Source organism: Perognathus longimembris, chromosome 6 (assembly GCF_023159225.1).
Source record: "Perognathus longimembris pacificus isolate PPM17 chromosome 6, ASM2315922v1, whole genome shotgun sequence".
Lineage (NCBI taxonomy): Eukaryota > Metazoa > Chordata > Mammalia > Rodentia > Heteromyidae > Perognathus > Perognathus longimembris.
The window spans coordinates 75,656,865-75,673,255 of NC_063166.1; the positions used below are offsets into that span (position 1 = coordinate 75,656,865).

At 56.0% G+C, this 16,391-nt stretch overlaps 1 protein-coding gene across 1 annotated transcript in view; it reads right to left on the reverse strand.

Annotated features, from left to right (window-relative positions):
- Nucleotides 1-4,966: 4,966 nt before the first annotated feature.
- Jph2 (junctophilin 2) overlaps nt 4,967-16,391 on the reverse strand; it is a 59,420-nt gene continuing 47,995 nt past the window's right edge. The window contains exons 3-6 of the mRNA XM_048349459.1: nt 10,569-10,687; nt 7,340-8,037; nt 7,042-7,137; nt 4,967-6,470 (exon numbers count right to left, since the gene is read on the reverse strand). Coding sequence (XP_048205416.1) covers nt 7,057-7,137; nt 7,340-8,037; nt 10,569-10,687 — 898 coding nt within the window. The 3' untranslated portion in view covers nt 4,967-6,470; nt 7,042-7,056. The remainder of the gene's footprint in view (nt 6,471-7,041; nt 7,138-7,339; nt 8,038-10,568; nt 10,688-16,391) is intronic.

Consider the following 16,391-nt stretch of genomic DNA (forward strand, 5'->3'; position numbering starts at 1 on the left):
AGGATAACTTTTATAAGGGCACAGATCCCACGAATGAGGGCCCCACCCTCAGAACCGATCTTCTGAAGGCCTCACTTCCATAATTCCACATGCAGATCTGGAGTGGACACTTCAGTCCCACCCAGGGCTTACTGGGCACTCTTGTCCAATCAGGATGCCCAAGCAATAGAAGCTCCTCCCCTGGGGAGGGGAGGGGGCTCCATGCTCCGGAGACGGGACTGTAACAGATCTCCAGCAGCCGTGTCCTCCCTCAGCTCCTGCTTGGCCCTCCCTCCCTCCTTGCCTGGTCTAAGAGTTTGTACTCGGTAAAAATCTGAGGGGACATGGGTCATTCCCTAAAGAATACTCAAGAATGACCAGTGATGCTGGGTAAATCCAGCCAGTGGCTCCTGGGCCAGGTAAAAGGAAACAGACAAAACCAGGATGGGCTCCATATCCCTCTTCTGCAAAGAGGTGCGTGTGAAATAGGGTGTGCTGGACTTCATCTCTTGCTCACTGCGGAGCATCCTGGGGAGTCCCCACATCCGGCCTGGTGACTTAGAAACAACCAACATGAATGGGGCCACATCCCCATATCTCCAGCGTGACATGGGACCACACTGTGTTTTGTCTTCCATGACCCCGAGTTTTTCCCCTGGTTCCTTTGACTCCAGTATAAAAAAAAAATTATTAATGATTATTTTAATGTTCTTAACAGGCTGTGGTAGCCGACACCTATAATCCTAGCTATTCAAGAGGTGGAGATCGGAGGATCACAGTTTGAAGCCAGCCTGGGCAGGGAAGTCCAGGAGACTTTTTATCTCCAGTTAATCACCAAAAAGCTAGAAGTAGAGAGCAGTGTGGCTCAAGTAGCAGAGCACCAGCCTTGAGTGGAAAAAGCTAAGGCACATTCCATCCCCCAGACTCTGGGTTCAAGCTCTAGTCCTGGTAACGCCACTACCAACAAGACGTCTTTTGTATGAATGGAGTCACGAGGTTACTAGGAGCATATAAGCATGCGATCGCAATGGCATCAGGCCGGTAGCAGGAACAGAGGGGGAAGACAGCTTTGACCTACTGGGCAGAGGGTGTACCAAGGACCACAGTGAAGTGAGTTTAAATTCAGTGTGTATTAACTACACCTGTGAGCCACAAACATCTCACAAGCTTGCCAGCTGCCTCAGCCTGCAAGCATCTCTTCTACAATCTCCATTGAGCATATAGGTTAAAGACAGGCCTACAGACCTGATTCTAAGGCAAGGCTTCTGGCCTGGGCCCGTGCCTATAATCCTAGGCATTCGGGAAGCTGAAATCCAAAGGATCAAGGTTCAATACTAGTCCAGACAGAAATGTCCAGGAAACTCCATCTCCAAAATAAGAGGGTTTTTTGTTTTTAAAGATAGGCTGGAGATCTGGCTCAAATGATAGAGCACCAGCCAAATAAGCATTCGGTCCTGAGTTCAAACCCCAATAGCAGTGAAAATAGAAAACCAACAACTTGAATTCTTGTCTATGTGACCCAATCCGGTCTCAGTTCCTAGAGCTATAGCAAGGAATGTCTGAAATCCATCAGTTAAAGTGCTTAGTGCCAAGCCTGGTACACAGCACGTGCTTCCAATTAATACTTGTTAGTATTGTGCTAAATCACCAAGTAATGATGATTTTTTCTTTTTTAAGGAGTTTTGAGCAAATTTGTGTGTGGCGTGGTGGTGTCTCCTTGTGGGCAGAGTTAAGAACTGCAGCATAATGTAGCTAGGCCTAAGCAGAAAAGTTAATTTGCCAAATTGGGCTTCAGAGCCAACAGTGGACTTGAGTAGAATCCTGACATCGCAGGCAAGAAACACAGCTCACTGACAGCCACCTTTGGTCTCCATATTCAACCCTGTCCCCCCCAAATTAGGGCCCCACTGAATGATTCAATTTAATGAGGTAAATTGGTGTGTAGTGAGGGGTTTCCTCAGATTTTAGAGGTACAGACTGATGGGTTTTGCTCCGATTTTAGGGGGGGCAGACAGATGGATGCTCAGATGGAACTCAGGGCCTGGGCACTGTCCCTGAGCCTCTCTGTGCTAGTGTTCTACCATGTGAGCCACGTGCTACTTTGGCTTTTTGTTCTGTTTGTGTGGCATGGAGGAACTCGAACCCGGGCTTAATGCATGCTAGGGCACTCTACCACTAAGCCACATTCTCTGCCCCAGACAAATGAGTTTTGACAAGCGCAACTGTCACTTACCATCCCAGTCAAGATACACAATATTTTCATCACCCTGGAAGTTCCCTTCTACCCCATCCCCATCCTGAGGCCCCAAGCCTCTATTATGAAAGGTCGTATCAACAGAAAGGTGGCAGCATCATTTTGGCTCCACAATTCCAAGAGGGAGGAAAAAAGGAATTCATTTGAGGTACAAATTACTAATCGTTTCACAGGAACTTTGCATCTATGGCTCTTGTCCTGAGCTGTTCTTTGCTGCAGCCACTGTCCAGCCCTCTGGAAACCGGGAAGTAGTGGACAGGAGACTGGACCCTCTGCCAGGTGCCAGCAACTCCCATCGTAACCATGTCCCATGTGACCAGTCCTGAGGCAGCGAGTAACATCTCTGACGCCTCTCAGCCCCACGGGAACATGGCTGGGACTCCTGCCCCTTGTTCCTCATCTATTTAAACCTCTTGCTCCTGTGTATAGCTCCAAGATGACTGAAGATGAACTGAGGGCTGCCTTCCACTGCCTGCCTGGGCCACATAATGAATCTTCTTTTCTCCTGAACTCTGATAATACCCTATTGGTGCTTGCGGTACTTGTAGACTTCATCTATCATCTATGTATCTATATATAACAAAGATATTTGAAGTGATAGTTGGAAGTATAGCTTTTATCAGCACCACAAATAGTAATTAATCTCCGTTTTCTACCCTTCATCATCGTATATGTATTCGGTGGCAGTACTGAGGCCTACACTCTACCCCATGAGCCACAGTTCCGGCCTTTTGCTGGAACTGTGAAGATAAAGAGTCCCATGGACTTTTCTCCCCAGCTCACTAGAAGTAAGTGTGAGACACCATCGCTGGCCTGCCAGGTCTCTTAATTCAGCTTGTAGGAAGGAGCGGCTGGCCCTGCCGTGCGGAGCTCTGGAGGTCGGTCCTGGGGTGTAAAGAGCCGTATATCTGCGTCTGCCTCTTTCGCTTAGTAATTCCCCCATGTTGCTGCCTGCTGTTTATTCCAGTCTTGTTGAGAGGGAGTCAGTTGTAATGGCAGAGCGCAGTGTGTTTTCCTATCTCCTGCTGAGAGTTGTGTGTGTGTGTGTGTGTGTGTCTGGGTTTTGGCAGTGATGCCTGAAGCTGTTAGGAACACGCTCACACCCATCTTCTGAGGCATATGTTTTCTGTTATGTGGAGTAAACACGTGGGAGTGGACAGACTGGATCCTGGGATGGTTATATGCTTAGCTTCCAAAAAAAAAAAAAAATCCTGCCAAACGGTTTTCCAAAATGGGTTGACAAGCAGGCGGTCCAGCGCACCCCGACTCCTCTCACATGCCCAAGCTCAGGCCTTCTGACCTTCCTTCCAAAGAGACCATGTGACTGATTAGCCAGGCGTCCTGGAGGTGGGGGTGGGGGTGGGGGTGGGGTCCCCCCCGGGGGTGGGGTCCCCCCCCCCACAGTCTGGTGCGGACCAGAAGCAAAGGGTAAAGTGGGAAAGTGGCCTGGCTTCCCAGGCCAAAGAGCTTCAGAGGGGCCAGCAACTCCTCAAGCCCCCCCCCAATAAGAAGACACGTGGGTGCCTTGAATTTCATTAACGAAGGCTAGAGATGGGGATGTTAATCCAGTAGCAGATGGGGGGAGGGGTAACAGAAAGACTGTCTCCCCCTTCTGAGCCTTCAGTTCAATGGAGATGGAGCACCTTGGCAGCTCCAACTGCTAACCCCACTACCCGGAATGCCCCTTCTAACCCCCAAAGCGCTCCCCTACGCCATACCCCCCGCCTCCCAGCTACCGCCAAAGGACGCTCAATGTGAGCAGTTCTGTGGGACCACAGTTAAAAGCTTTGCAAGCTCTGAGTTTCCACTCGGGTCTGGCCATGTCCAGTCAGTATCTGAAAACAGAATCAGAACTGGGCATCTGCCAGGTGCTGGTGGCTCACGCCTGTCATTCTAGCTACTGAGGAGGCCGAGACCTGAGGATCACAGTTCAGAGCCAGCCCAGGCAAGAAAGTCAGTGAGACTCTTACCTCCAATAAGCTACTCAGAAAAAGCCAGAAGTGGCGCTGTGGCTCAAGTGGTAGAGCGCTAGCCTTGAGCACAGACAGACTCAGAACAATGCCCAGGCCAAGTTTCAAGCCCCAAGACCAGCAGGAAAAAACAACAAAAAAAAACCTAAACCTGTGCACCTGCGCCTTCATTTCACATCTGTCTCCTGTGCACTGAGCTGTTCTCTCCCACAGTCCCCTGCGATGCCAGGAACAACAGGTCTGATGCATGAACACCTTGTGACGAGTCAAATCTACCTCATTCCCCTCATCCCCAAATAGCCGAGGCTGTCCCAGGCCACCTGCCCCGTCCTGAGAGAAGGCTACCACACCAGCACGGCTGGACTGTTCGTGCTGCCTCCGCTTCCAGCTGGCTTGTCTCTGTGGAACTTGGGAGCTCGTGTCAACATCCCTGAAGACAGAGCTAAGGACGCGGGGCCTCCGCGCCCCTCTGGCACAGCGACAGGACTCTCGTTCCTTCCGTGGATCACTGTGACTTTCCTTCCCATTTGGTTTTGATGAATGGCTGCACTTGTTTGTGGGAAACCCCAAGCCGGGCCTCTGGCCAGGGGGACATATTTCTGGCCTGGGGACATAGTCCTCATTCTTCCTAATCCTCCCACTAGGATCTGTGGGGACGCCCAGCTCCCCTTGTCTGGAGAACGGGCAGCAGGACCCAGCCTCCCCCAACCTTCCCAGCCAGCCCCCCATCCTGGGCCCACAAGCAGACGCTGCCAGCCGCCCCCCGTGAGCAAACACAGGTTTATTATTGCACAGATTCAGCAACCTGAACCCTCACCCGGAGCCCAACCCCAGGCCCAGCAGCTCTGATAGCCACAGGTGTGTCCCCAGTAGTGGATAAGACCCCCCAAGCCCCAGATGAGACCCCAAGCCCCAGAGCAGTGACCTCAGAGCTGAGACCCAGAGCCTATCAGCGCTGTGCAGCCCCTCCCCCCTAACCCCAGCACCCTCTTAGTTCCTGGGAGTCCAGCAGAGACCAAAGGCAGAGCGAGTGTGTGCCCACGCGCCTCCGTTCCTCCGTAGTTCCTCTCCTCTCCTCTCCTCAGGGCTTGGCTATTCCAGCCAAGCCATGAAGGCCCATCAGGAGGAGGAGCAAGTTCCTGTGGACTGGGAATGGGGGAAGCTGGCCCCAAACACCATGGGTGGGTCGGGTCTCTAGGGTCTCACACTTTCCTGGGGGAGCTGGGGAGCCCAGTCTCCATTCCAAGCCCTCAGTGTCCCAGAGAAACAAAGACAAGATAGCAGCAGCTCCCTCCGGCTCTGCCATCGCCACCTCCTCCTGAGCGCGCGGAGGGGTCTGAAGTCCTATTCCTCCATCCTCGACCCCCATGCCACCTCCAGCAAGCCTGAGGGCCTAGGAGCTCAGCGTGGCACAAACCTCGTTAAGGGAGGTGCATGCAAGCGTCGTCTTCCACCAAGTGAGTGAGGGGGGCTCAGGACTGCACAGGTAGCTACCCCCACCCAGCTGCCCGGACTTGCTCCACTCTTCCCTGGGAAATGGGTATCTCCAGCACCTGCCTGAGAAAATCTGCCCAGGGACGTCTGCCTGGGTTTCCAGGAGTTTCCATGTCCTGCTCCCTGGGGCCTGGGATGCTGTTGGCTCCGGATTCGCAGGATGCTGCAGGACACGGGCTCGGAGCTCCTGCCCGGGACCTGGTCTGGGGCCCCTGCAACTGTACCTCACCCCTCTTCGGGCTCAGTGGCTTCCCAAAGACCCCAAGGCCCCAGGCCCCGCTGCTCACAGGACTGATGAGGCAGAGCACTGCACGCTGCCATACTCCACCGAGCGGGTCCACTTCCGCCGCCGCTGCGTACATCGGGGGGTCAGGCACGGGGTGGGCTGGGCAGGGCCAGCTGAAGGAGTCAATAAAAGTGGGGGTGCGATAGGAGGAAGAGGGAGCAATTTAATGTTCATATCCGGCTTGGGTACGTTCTCTCAAAACACACAGAAGCCCAGGGGAGGGAGTGGCGAGGAGCGAGGCGAGAGAGTGGACAGGGATGAGGGGGACGGAGATCGGGAGGCTCAGGAGACCAGGGCTCTTCCTTGGGGCTTCTCCAGCCCCCGGGGCAGTGCTTCTGGAAGGTTCTCAGAAATTCTCTTCCTCTGGCACCCCACCATCCAGCAGAGACCCACAGCAGGCCTCCTGCACACGTGCGAGGCGTGGCTGGGAGCCGGCGCTGGGCTCCGGGCGCATGCGCTCCTCATGCCGTCCTCCTGGGTCACCTGCCTGGCATTGCGAAAACACAAAGCCACAAGTGCGTCCTGGGGCCGTCCGTGTCCTGCTGCTCCAGAGACAGCAACGGGGCCAGGGAGGGGGGCGACGGGTGGGGACCCCAAGGCTGAGCCACAAGCAGGTGCAGAGCTCAGGCCTGAGGCTCCATGGGTGCAGGCTCCGCTCTTCCCTCCTTCCTCCCCCCTGCCATCTGACTCCTCACCCTTCCCTCCCCACTCAGCAGCCCTGCAGGAAGGGCTCCCGCAGCCCGGGGGCACAGAGGGGACCCCCAGCGCTCAGCAATTGCCCCTGGACCTCACCTCCCTACTGGGGGGAGCCCAGCAGGAACCCCCCAACAACACTAAGATCAAAGAAGAGGGGAGAGGGGGCTGGGCAGGAAGTAGGAATTCTGGTCACGGTGTCTACCTTGTCTGTACCTCACCCTAAGATGGGGTGCGGGCCAGCCCAGCCCCTCCCCCCCAGATCGGCCCTGGGGAGAAAACAGAGGGAGGGTGGGTGGGCACTGAGAGAGGAAAGACTGAGGCAGAGATGGGGGGGGGGTCCCGCCACGCCCCTCGGCCCTCACCCCGCGCTCGGCGGCTCAGGTGAGCAGGTGCACGAAGAGGATGGCCAGGCCGATGTTCAGCAGGATCACCATGCAGATGAGGACGGTGTTGGGGACCTGCAGCGGCAGACAGAGGCTGCCTGGGTCCCCCACCCCGGCAGAAAGCCGGGCGGGGGGGGGGGGGCAGCGACGCTTCTAGAAGGACACCCCTGGGAGCTCACTGCTGGGTCCTGCACTCTGGGGGGCAGACACTGAGGCCCAAGGGTGCCTGGCAACCACGCCGCCAAGCCCCGGGGTCCCCCCAGGCCGGCAGCCTCACCTCCTCCACCTCCACTTCGGTCTCCGCGGCCAGCGTCGCCTCCTTCCGCGCTTTCTTCTTGGCGGAGGCCTTGGTGGAGCCCCGGAGCTCGGCCTTGCGGGCGCGGGCCCTGGGCTCGGCCTTGGGCACGATGGGCTTGGGCTCCAGCCGGGCGGGGGGCTCGGGCGCGGGCTCCGGGGTGCGCGGCGCGGGCGGCGGCTCGGGCGCGGGCTCGGGGGCGGGGGGCGCGGCGCCCGCGGGCTCGTCGTCGTCGGGGGGCGGCGCGGGCGGCCCGGTGCGCACGGCGTAGCTGTGGTAGCCCTGGTACAGCGCCACCTCGGGCTCGGCCGGGGCGGCGGGCGGCGGCCGCAGCGCCTCGATGGCCATGTGCTCCGCGGGGCGCGCGGGGCTGCGGCGGCCCGGGCTCGGGGCGCCCTCGGGCGGCGCGGCGGCGCCCGGCTCCCCGTTCCAGGCGCCCGGGCTCAGCAGGCCGCCCGCGGGAGCCCCGGGCCGGGGCCGCTTGGGCTGCGGGGGCGTCGCGGCCGGGGACGCGGCCGGGGACGCGGCCGGGGCGCCGCCCTCGGGGCGCGGGCTCTCGCGCTCGTGCAGCTGCGGGCTCTCGCGGGCTCGCTCCGGGACGCCGCGCTCCGGGGGCTCCAGCAGGCTCTCCGCGTTCTCCAGGATCTCCTGCAGCAGCCGGCGCTTCTGGTACTCGGGGCCTGCCGGGGAGGACGGCACCGCCGCGGTGGGATCCTCGCCGGGCCCTGCCGTCCAGCCGCCACCAACAACCACCCAGCCATCGCCACCACCGTCACGGACCATCACCCCCCCCCCCCCCGCACCATCACCATCACCAAAATCACCACCCCACACCACCACCATCACCAAAACCACCACCATCACCACCACCATCACCAAAACCACCACCCACACCTCTATCACCCCCATCACCCCCTCCTTCATCACCATCACCAAAACCACCACCCCCACCTCCATCACCACCCCCCACCACCATCACCATCACCAAAATCACCACCCCACACCACCACTATCACTAAACCACCCCCACCTCCATCACCACCCCACAGCACCACCACCACCATCACCAAAACCACCACCCACACCTCCATCACCAAAACCACCGCCCCACCTCCATCACCACCACCACACTTCACCACCCCACACCACCATCACCAAAACCACCACCCACACCTCCATCACCACCACCATCACCAAAACCACCACCCCCACCTCCATCACCACCCCACACCATACCACCACCATCACCAAAACCACCATCCCCACCTCCATCACCACCACCACACTACCCCACACTACCACCATCACCAAAACCACCACCCACACCTCCATCACCACCACCACCCCACACCTCCATCACCAAAACCACCACCCACACCTCCATCACCACCACCACCCCACACCTCCATCACCAAAACCACCACCCACACCTCCATCACCACCACCACCCCACACCTCCATCACCACCACCACCACCACCACCCAGTCACTGGAGGGTCCCCAGCCACTTAGCCAATCTGAGCAGTTTCCTAATGGGAATCGACACCTCCTTCTTGTTTCCTGTGCGTGCTGGTCCTGGGGCTTCAACTCCGGGTGCGGTACCTGAGCTTTTTTTTTTTTTTCCTTGCTCTCTTTCTCAAGGCTAGTGATCTACCACTTAAGCCACAGCTCTACTTCCAGCTTTTTGTGGTGGCTCACTGGAGATGAGAGTCTCACTGACTTTTCCTGCCCAGCTTGGCTTTGAATCCTGCCCCTCAGATCTCAGCCTCCCGAGTATCCAGGATGGCAGGTGTGAGCCCTTCGCATCTGGCCAGGAGCTCCTTTTCGTATCTCTCAGAGATCTGAGTGGTGTGGCTGTGAGCCTCCACTTTACAGAGGAACAACAAAATGGGGGAGATGAGACCCAGAGAGGTCCAAAGTCACACAGCAGACAGAGGGCAGAGATAACACTCCTAGTTGTGATGCGGGCCTCTCTCCCCCTGCCATAGGAAGCGCATGGTGGAAGATGCTGAGTCCAGGGCTCTCATGTTACCGCCAAAGCGACCACCATCCAAGCAAGCTGCTTGCTGCTCTTCCTGGAGCCCAGCAGGGGGCGCACTGGGACCAGAAGAGATGAATCCTTCTGAGTAGAAGGCTGTGCGCCTAGCTTTACCATCTTAGGTCACTTTAGTCTCTGTGCTGTACCGGATCAGTGTTGAAAACACAGTAACTACACCTCTCACTCTAAAACCCTCCAGCACAGAGAACACCCACCTTGCCTTCGTTTGCCCAGCTCGGCCAGGCTCAGGGTCTGAGACCCAGCCGAGTCCCTCCTCACCCAGCGGGCTCCTTCTTTCCACTCATTGCCTGTTTTTAACCTGGGAGCCACTTGGTTCCCACATTCTGTGCCTTTGTACTTGCATCCCTGTCTTTTGGTCTCTGCCTGCCTCACCCAAAGCTACCTGGTGTAGTGGCTCTCAAAGTAGGGCCCCGGACTGGCAGCATGGGTGCCCGTGGTCCTTATTAACAATGTGTGTGCATTCATGGGCTCCACTCAGCCTGCTGAGCTAGGAAGTCAGCAACCTGGGCCATGTGTGAGACCCACAGACCTGCTTTGGCCCTCAGGATTGGTTCACATGACCCCCTGTTCTATGCACCCAGCCTGGCGCTTGTCCCACCTGGTGAAATGTAACCACCATAGTGAGAAAGCTGTCTTCACCACTGAGTACCTACTGTGGGCTTCCAAGATCTAGTCCATGCACAAAGAAGTATCCACAATACCTATGCCGTGGCACAGATCAGTCAATTTACTTCACCCCCGTGCTCCACTATCCTCTTTGTCCAGATTCTGGGCCTCACTGTGTGCCCCAGAGCCTGGCACAGTGCCTGACACACAGGCAGCGCTCAGTTAGCCTCTACAAACTATTAAGCAGGTGTAGGGAGCCCCTTGGTCCCTTAACCCACCAGAGATCCATGCCTCTCAAAACCTCACTAGCTCCAACTGTCAGCCTAGCTCAGAGCAGAGAGGAGAGCGAGCACCAGGGCAGGTCCCAGCCACAGCCAGGAGTCTCCGCAAGAAGGCAGAGATGTGTCTCTTCCCCTATCATCCTTGTGCCACCCCACAGCTTCCCAAATTCAAACATTCATGGGTCAGTTTAGATGTCTTCACTTTCAGCAAGCCAAACTTAGTCCCCACCCCAGGGAATGGCCACCCCCTCCTGACCAGTCCTACCTGGCTGGTAGAAGTCCGGAGCCAGCTCCCTGGCCAGTGTACGGGCAATGGTGGACTCCTGGTTGGCGGCCAGGGCAGCCTGTTCTGCAGCCTCAGCTTTGGCCTTGGCATGGCTTGTCCTAAAGAGACAACATGGCAGAAGACTTGGGATCCGCCAGCAAACCAGTTCTCTGCTTCTCCACTTCTCCTCCCGCAACCCAAAGAGAGACACCCTGGAGATGTCATTGTCTCACCCAGGCTGTTGATGGGTATCGGGCCCTGTGGCCCACACTTGTCATTCTCCATGCCATTTCCTCTACTTTATAGCCGCACAGATGGACTACATTTCCCAGCCTCACTTGCAGTTAGGTGTGGTCAGGTGACTGTGTTCTGGCCAATGCACTATGGGAAGACCTGAGGAATACTAATTGTAGGTCTAGTCTGAGAAACAAATTCTCATTTCGGATGAATAAAGAAAAGACCAAGGTCCTAGAATAGAGTGCTTAACCTGTCATGTGGCCTGGGAAGCCTGTTGACTCCTTCTCAGAAGAATGTTTTTAAATGCGCAGACCTGCTGGGTGCCCCTGGCCTGTGCCTATAATCCTAGCTACTCAGGAAGCTGAGATCTGAGGATGGTGGTCCAAAGCCAGTCTGGGCAAGAAAGCCCACGAGCCTCTTGCCTGCAGTTAACCACCAAAAAGTTGGAAGTGGCAGTTTGGCTCAAGTGGTAGAGCATCAGCCTTGAGCAAAAAAGCTTAGGATCAGTGCCCGGGCCTTGAGTTCAAGTCCCAGTACTGGCAATAAAAATTTTAAAAGTCCTAAAGCACACTAGGCTGCAGTTGTATTGACACCCTGTTAATAAATATTTGAAGACAAATCTGCACTATAAAAATGCATATCCTTTAACACACTAAACAAACTACTGAGTCTCAAGCATATGTATCACACACAACAGTTCTGTGACACAAAACATGTGATTTCTACTAGTGAGAAAGTCACAGATACTGCTGGTGTGATGTGATCTGCTGTTTACAGCCATTTTTCAAAGGCAACGCCAAGTTTTGCTTCGAAATTAGTCAAATAAATATACAGACCGATTTTCTGTCTGGACACTTGGTACCCTGCCAGGCCCCTTCACTGGGCAAATGTCGCCGCCAGCTCCCAGCCACATGAGTGCTGCTAGCCAGGGCTCGGTGCTGCCCCGGAGAACTGCAACCAACAAGTCACACGGGTCCAGATGTGACAGTGCCACTCCCCGGTCAGCCGCCCGGCAGCCCCGGCCAGCCCTCTATTCCCCCTGGAGCACCCCACTGTCACCAGGGGACGTCGGCTGCTCCAGAGCCCCTGCACGGCCGCTGAAGGAGGACTCCAGCGGAGGCCTCGCCCTGGCGCAGCACCTTCTGGGACCTGATCTCTCTTGGCCTCTGTTTCCCTCTCCGGAGAGTCTTTCCCCAGCATATCACATGTTCAAGGATCCCTTTCTCAAGCCCCGTTGGTGAGGACTCTTCATGACACACCACACAAGGGCATGGACGCCCTGAATTCTATCCACAGAACACGCTGTGGGCTCTAATCAAGAGCTGTGAAGGAAAGCCCTAAATGACCACATAGGGTGAGGACGCACACCCCTTCCCACGGCCCCGCGCTGGAATGTGGGGAGAACAAACTTTAGACATTCATTACGCTAAGCACTTCAGATAGGAGATGTTGGTCTTGGCCGCCATCTTGCCAGGCTAGACTAACAGAAGTGCAGACCGCCACCACCTCAGCAACAGCAGCAGCTCTGCTTACGAACAGGCCAGGCACGGTTCTAAAGGAGTCATGAAGATCGCCCCAGGGAGCCATCCCAATGCTCTAGGAAGCTACTGCTGTTATTTTCCCTAGTTTACACTGAAGGAAACTGAGGCATACACAGGTAACTTGCCGAAGGTCACAGGGTCCTGAAATCCAAGATTTAGGATTGTGTTGGGGGAGAGGATGACGCTGGGGTTTTGAACTCAGGTTCTTACACTTGCTAGGCAGGTACTCCACCGCTTGGGCCACACACCTTTAGCCCCAAGGAGTTGAGATTTTGGACCCGAACCCGAACTGTGTTCAATTGAGCAGTGTTCGACCATGCCATACATGGCTAGGAGCTGAGGGCTCAGCTTGCAAGGAGAAGACGCCATGGTTCCAGGATTGAAGCCAAGGCATTCTGGGATTAGAGCTGTGTGTGCCCTTCCCACAGGCTGGACTTCCAGAGAGCGAGGAAGAGGGGAGTCGGATTTTAAACCTCCCAAGCCCCATCCTCTCCACTGGGCTGCCCCGGCTCATCACGAATTACTGCAGGAAAGAATGCTCTGGAGAAGGCCCACCCGCAAGTGCCCCCCCCCCCAGACATGCCACCGCGCATGTGCCAGGCGGTAGGTAGCACAGGGGAGGGGTAAGGGCCACCCTCACTCCCAGTGTGGCTCTGCAGCAAGGGGTCTGGGTGTGGTGAGCGAGTCACACCAATGCTAAAAATCTGAGCAATTGAGAAAAATCATATTTTAATACAGTATTTTCGTGTGCGCGTGCGTGCGTGTGCAGCCTTGAACTCAGGGCTCCGGGCACTGTCTCTGAGCTTCTTTCTGCTCAAGGCTAGCACTCTACCACTTGAGCCACAAAGCTGCCTCTGGCTTTTTCTGAGTAGTTTATTAGAGCTAAGAGTCTCATGGACTTTCCTTCCTGGGCCGGTTTTGAACTGCAATCCTCAGATCTCAGCCTCCTGCATCACTAGGATTACAGGTGTGAGCCAGCAGCACCCAGTGCAAAACTCCTGCTTGGGTTGGAGTCGTGGGAGGGGAAGGAGAAGATGGAAGGAGTGACTGTGTGTGAAATGGATCCACGAAGCTTGTTGAGCTAAGCAGATGAGGAGGTAGAGGAAGGAGAGCGATGGAGGGGATGAGTCTGTTCTAGGTACATGGTGTGCACCCACAAACCTGTCAGAATGAAACCCCCTTGTACAATTCATTCATGCTAAGAAAAATGTTTTCAAGAGGTCAGAATGAATGCAAACCCCCCCCCCCCCACCATCCATGAGCAAACCATGAAGAATATTTTACATGCAGGCTGGGTTGCACCCCGTCCTCGTGTCCCCCCCTCCTTCACCACCCACGGCCGCCCCCTGCCCTGCTGGGCTTTTAGAACCTTGGGTGTATGGCTTTCTCCTCCTTGTGCCTCCGTTTCCTCGTGTGTAAAGTGAAGTTGCTGGGGAAAGAGAGGCAGCTTGTGAGGAGAAGGGCAGATGAAGATGATGGGATGGTGGGGGGGGGGGGGAGAGGAGGAAGGCGTGGGTCCTGGGGCTCCGTGGGGCTTGCACGGGGTGGGCATGGACACAGAGCCACTTCCCCAGAACCTGAAACCCCAGGTGCTGGGAGGAGGGGGAGCCCTGGCCAGGCCTCCCGCGGAGAAGATGGCCTTTTATGGTCATGTGAGCAGCTAGGAAGCTGCTTTTCTGACGCCTTGGGGAGCTAAGCTGCCCGGCTTGGATGGCTGGAATAGCTAGGGGACCCTGCCTGGACCGACAGCCAGCACAAGGATAAGAGATGGGGGTGAGCCCCAGGCGTGAGGAAGCCCAAGGCTCGGCTCCCCTCCACAGCCTTTGTCCACATCCCTGACCTCAAGGGGCTGTTGGGGTCCCAGCCTTCATGCCAGGAATCCTGGTGTTGTCCCAGCTCCTCTGTCCCCATCTGCCCATCCCCCACAGCCTGCAGCCTGCCTCCCAAGGGAGTCTAGACCAGGAGCCCCTGGGTAAAGGGCAGAAGAATTGCTTTCAATCCAATGCCACTCCTTGTGCCCAGCCCCCACCCCGAGCTACCACAAATGCAGATTCTCAGGTTCCACCTGCCCTAGCCTAGTGAGTCCGAATGGGAGGGCGAGCCCTGAGCCGGTGCTTCCTCAGCACTCCAGACTCTCCGCCGTGAGCTGCAGTTTGAGGAGAGGAGACAGAGAGAAGACCCTGTTTCTTCTTGGCTGTTTCCAGCCTGCACAAAGCCCCCTGCTCCCCACCACCACTGTCCCTGAAGCCTCGAATGGTTTTCCTTAAGCACCAAGCTCCCTTCAAGAGCCTACGCCCTGCTAGGAGCCGTAGGCAGTTCCTTCTTAGGTCACACCTGCACGGTCAGGCCAGGCCTCTAAGTGTGGAGCAGGGGGGCGGGGAGAGGAGAGCAGTAACTGGGGCAAGGGGAGGGGCCAGGGAAGGCCACTCTGCTTGATGGCCTTTGGATTGTCTTTCGTCAGCAGTGTTAAAAATAAGGCTGGTGATTCTGAGATGTGGCAGGGCATTCAACCAACAGAACCACTTCAGGGAGTACCTACCACCACCACCACCATCACCACCATCACCACCACTACCACCATGACCACCACCACCACCACTACCACCAAAACCACCACCACCACCACCATTACCACCACCACCACCACTACCACCATCACCACCACCACCACCACTACCACCATCACCACCACCACCACCACTACTACCATCACCACTACCACCACCACCACCATCACCATCACCACCATTACCACCACCACCACCAATACCACCATCACCACTACCACCACCACTACTACCACCACCACTACCACCACCACTACTACCACCACCTGGGCCTCCTTTCCTCGCCTGGAGGCCCTTAGCTGCTTGCTTGTAACCAGCCTAACATCCCAGTTCTCTCTGCCAGTCACTGATGGCTTCACAGGGCCAAAGTGGAACTCACTGTATCTCTAGGCCTTAGCTCGGCTGTCCCCTCTCCATGCTCTCAGCCTTAAAGGTATCTGCTCAAGACCCAGTCTACGCATGCTTCCTTCACTCAGTTCGACTTAGGAATTGTCTAGCATGCTAGGAACCTTTCTGGCTCTGTGGGCTCGGTGCCAAGCAGAACACCCCCACATTCTAGTTACAGCTTCCATCCTAGTGCAGGGTGAATGGGTACATGTAGCGTCTGCCTGCTTCTGCACCGCCTCAGGGCTAAGAGTGCCTCCTGTGCGTTCACATGACTAGAAAAGAATAATCTCCTGTGACACACGAAAGTTGCATGAAACTCAGATATCAGTGTCCATATAAAGTTTTATTAGAACCCAGCCACTGGCATTTGTTTATGTACTGTCTGGAGTTAGGCAGTTGCTATAGAGACCACGGGGTGAGCAAGGCCAAAAATATTTCTCATCTGATCCTTCACAGAAAAAGTCTGCTGCCCTCTCTTTTAATACCTTCACTCAGGAAATGTTTCTTCCATTATTAAGGTTAATACCATTAGCCAGGCACCAGTGATTTACGCCTGCTATCCTAGCTACTCAGGATGCCGAGATATGAGAACTGCTGTTCAAACTCAGCCTAGGCACAAAAGTAAGACTCGCATCTCTAATTAACCCCTAAAAAGCTGAAAGTAGAGCTGTGGCTCAAGTTGTAAAGTGCTAGCCTTGAACAACAACAAAACAAACAAAGCTCAGGGACAGCATGTAGGCCCCTAGTTTAAGCCTCAAGACGGCACATAGCCAGAGGAAGTTTCTGTCTGGGAGTCCCTAGCAAACCACCCCGTACTGTCCTGGATGTCTGCCTCAGGCGGAACTCACAGGCCTTCCCGATGGGTCCACAGTCTGCTGATTAATCCTCCCTGACCACACTCTGTCACCCAGCTGCCCAGGCCCTCGGGGCCTCCTTCCTGGGCCAGGGCATCTGCTGCTAGGGACCCCAGAGGGGGATGAATGGGCCTGGGAAGCTTACAGCCTTCCTGCCAGGCCCAGTAGACCACATTTCTGGAAATTAGTGGATGGACAGGGGTTCAGAGCAAGGGTACGGAGGTGGGGCTAATGGAA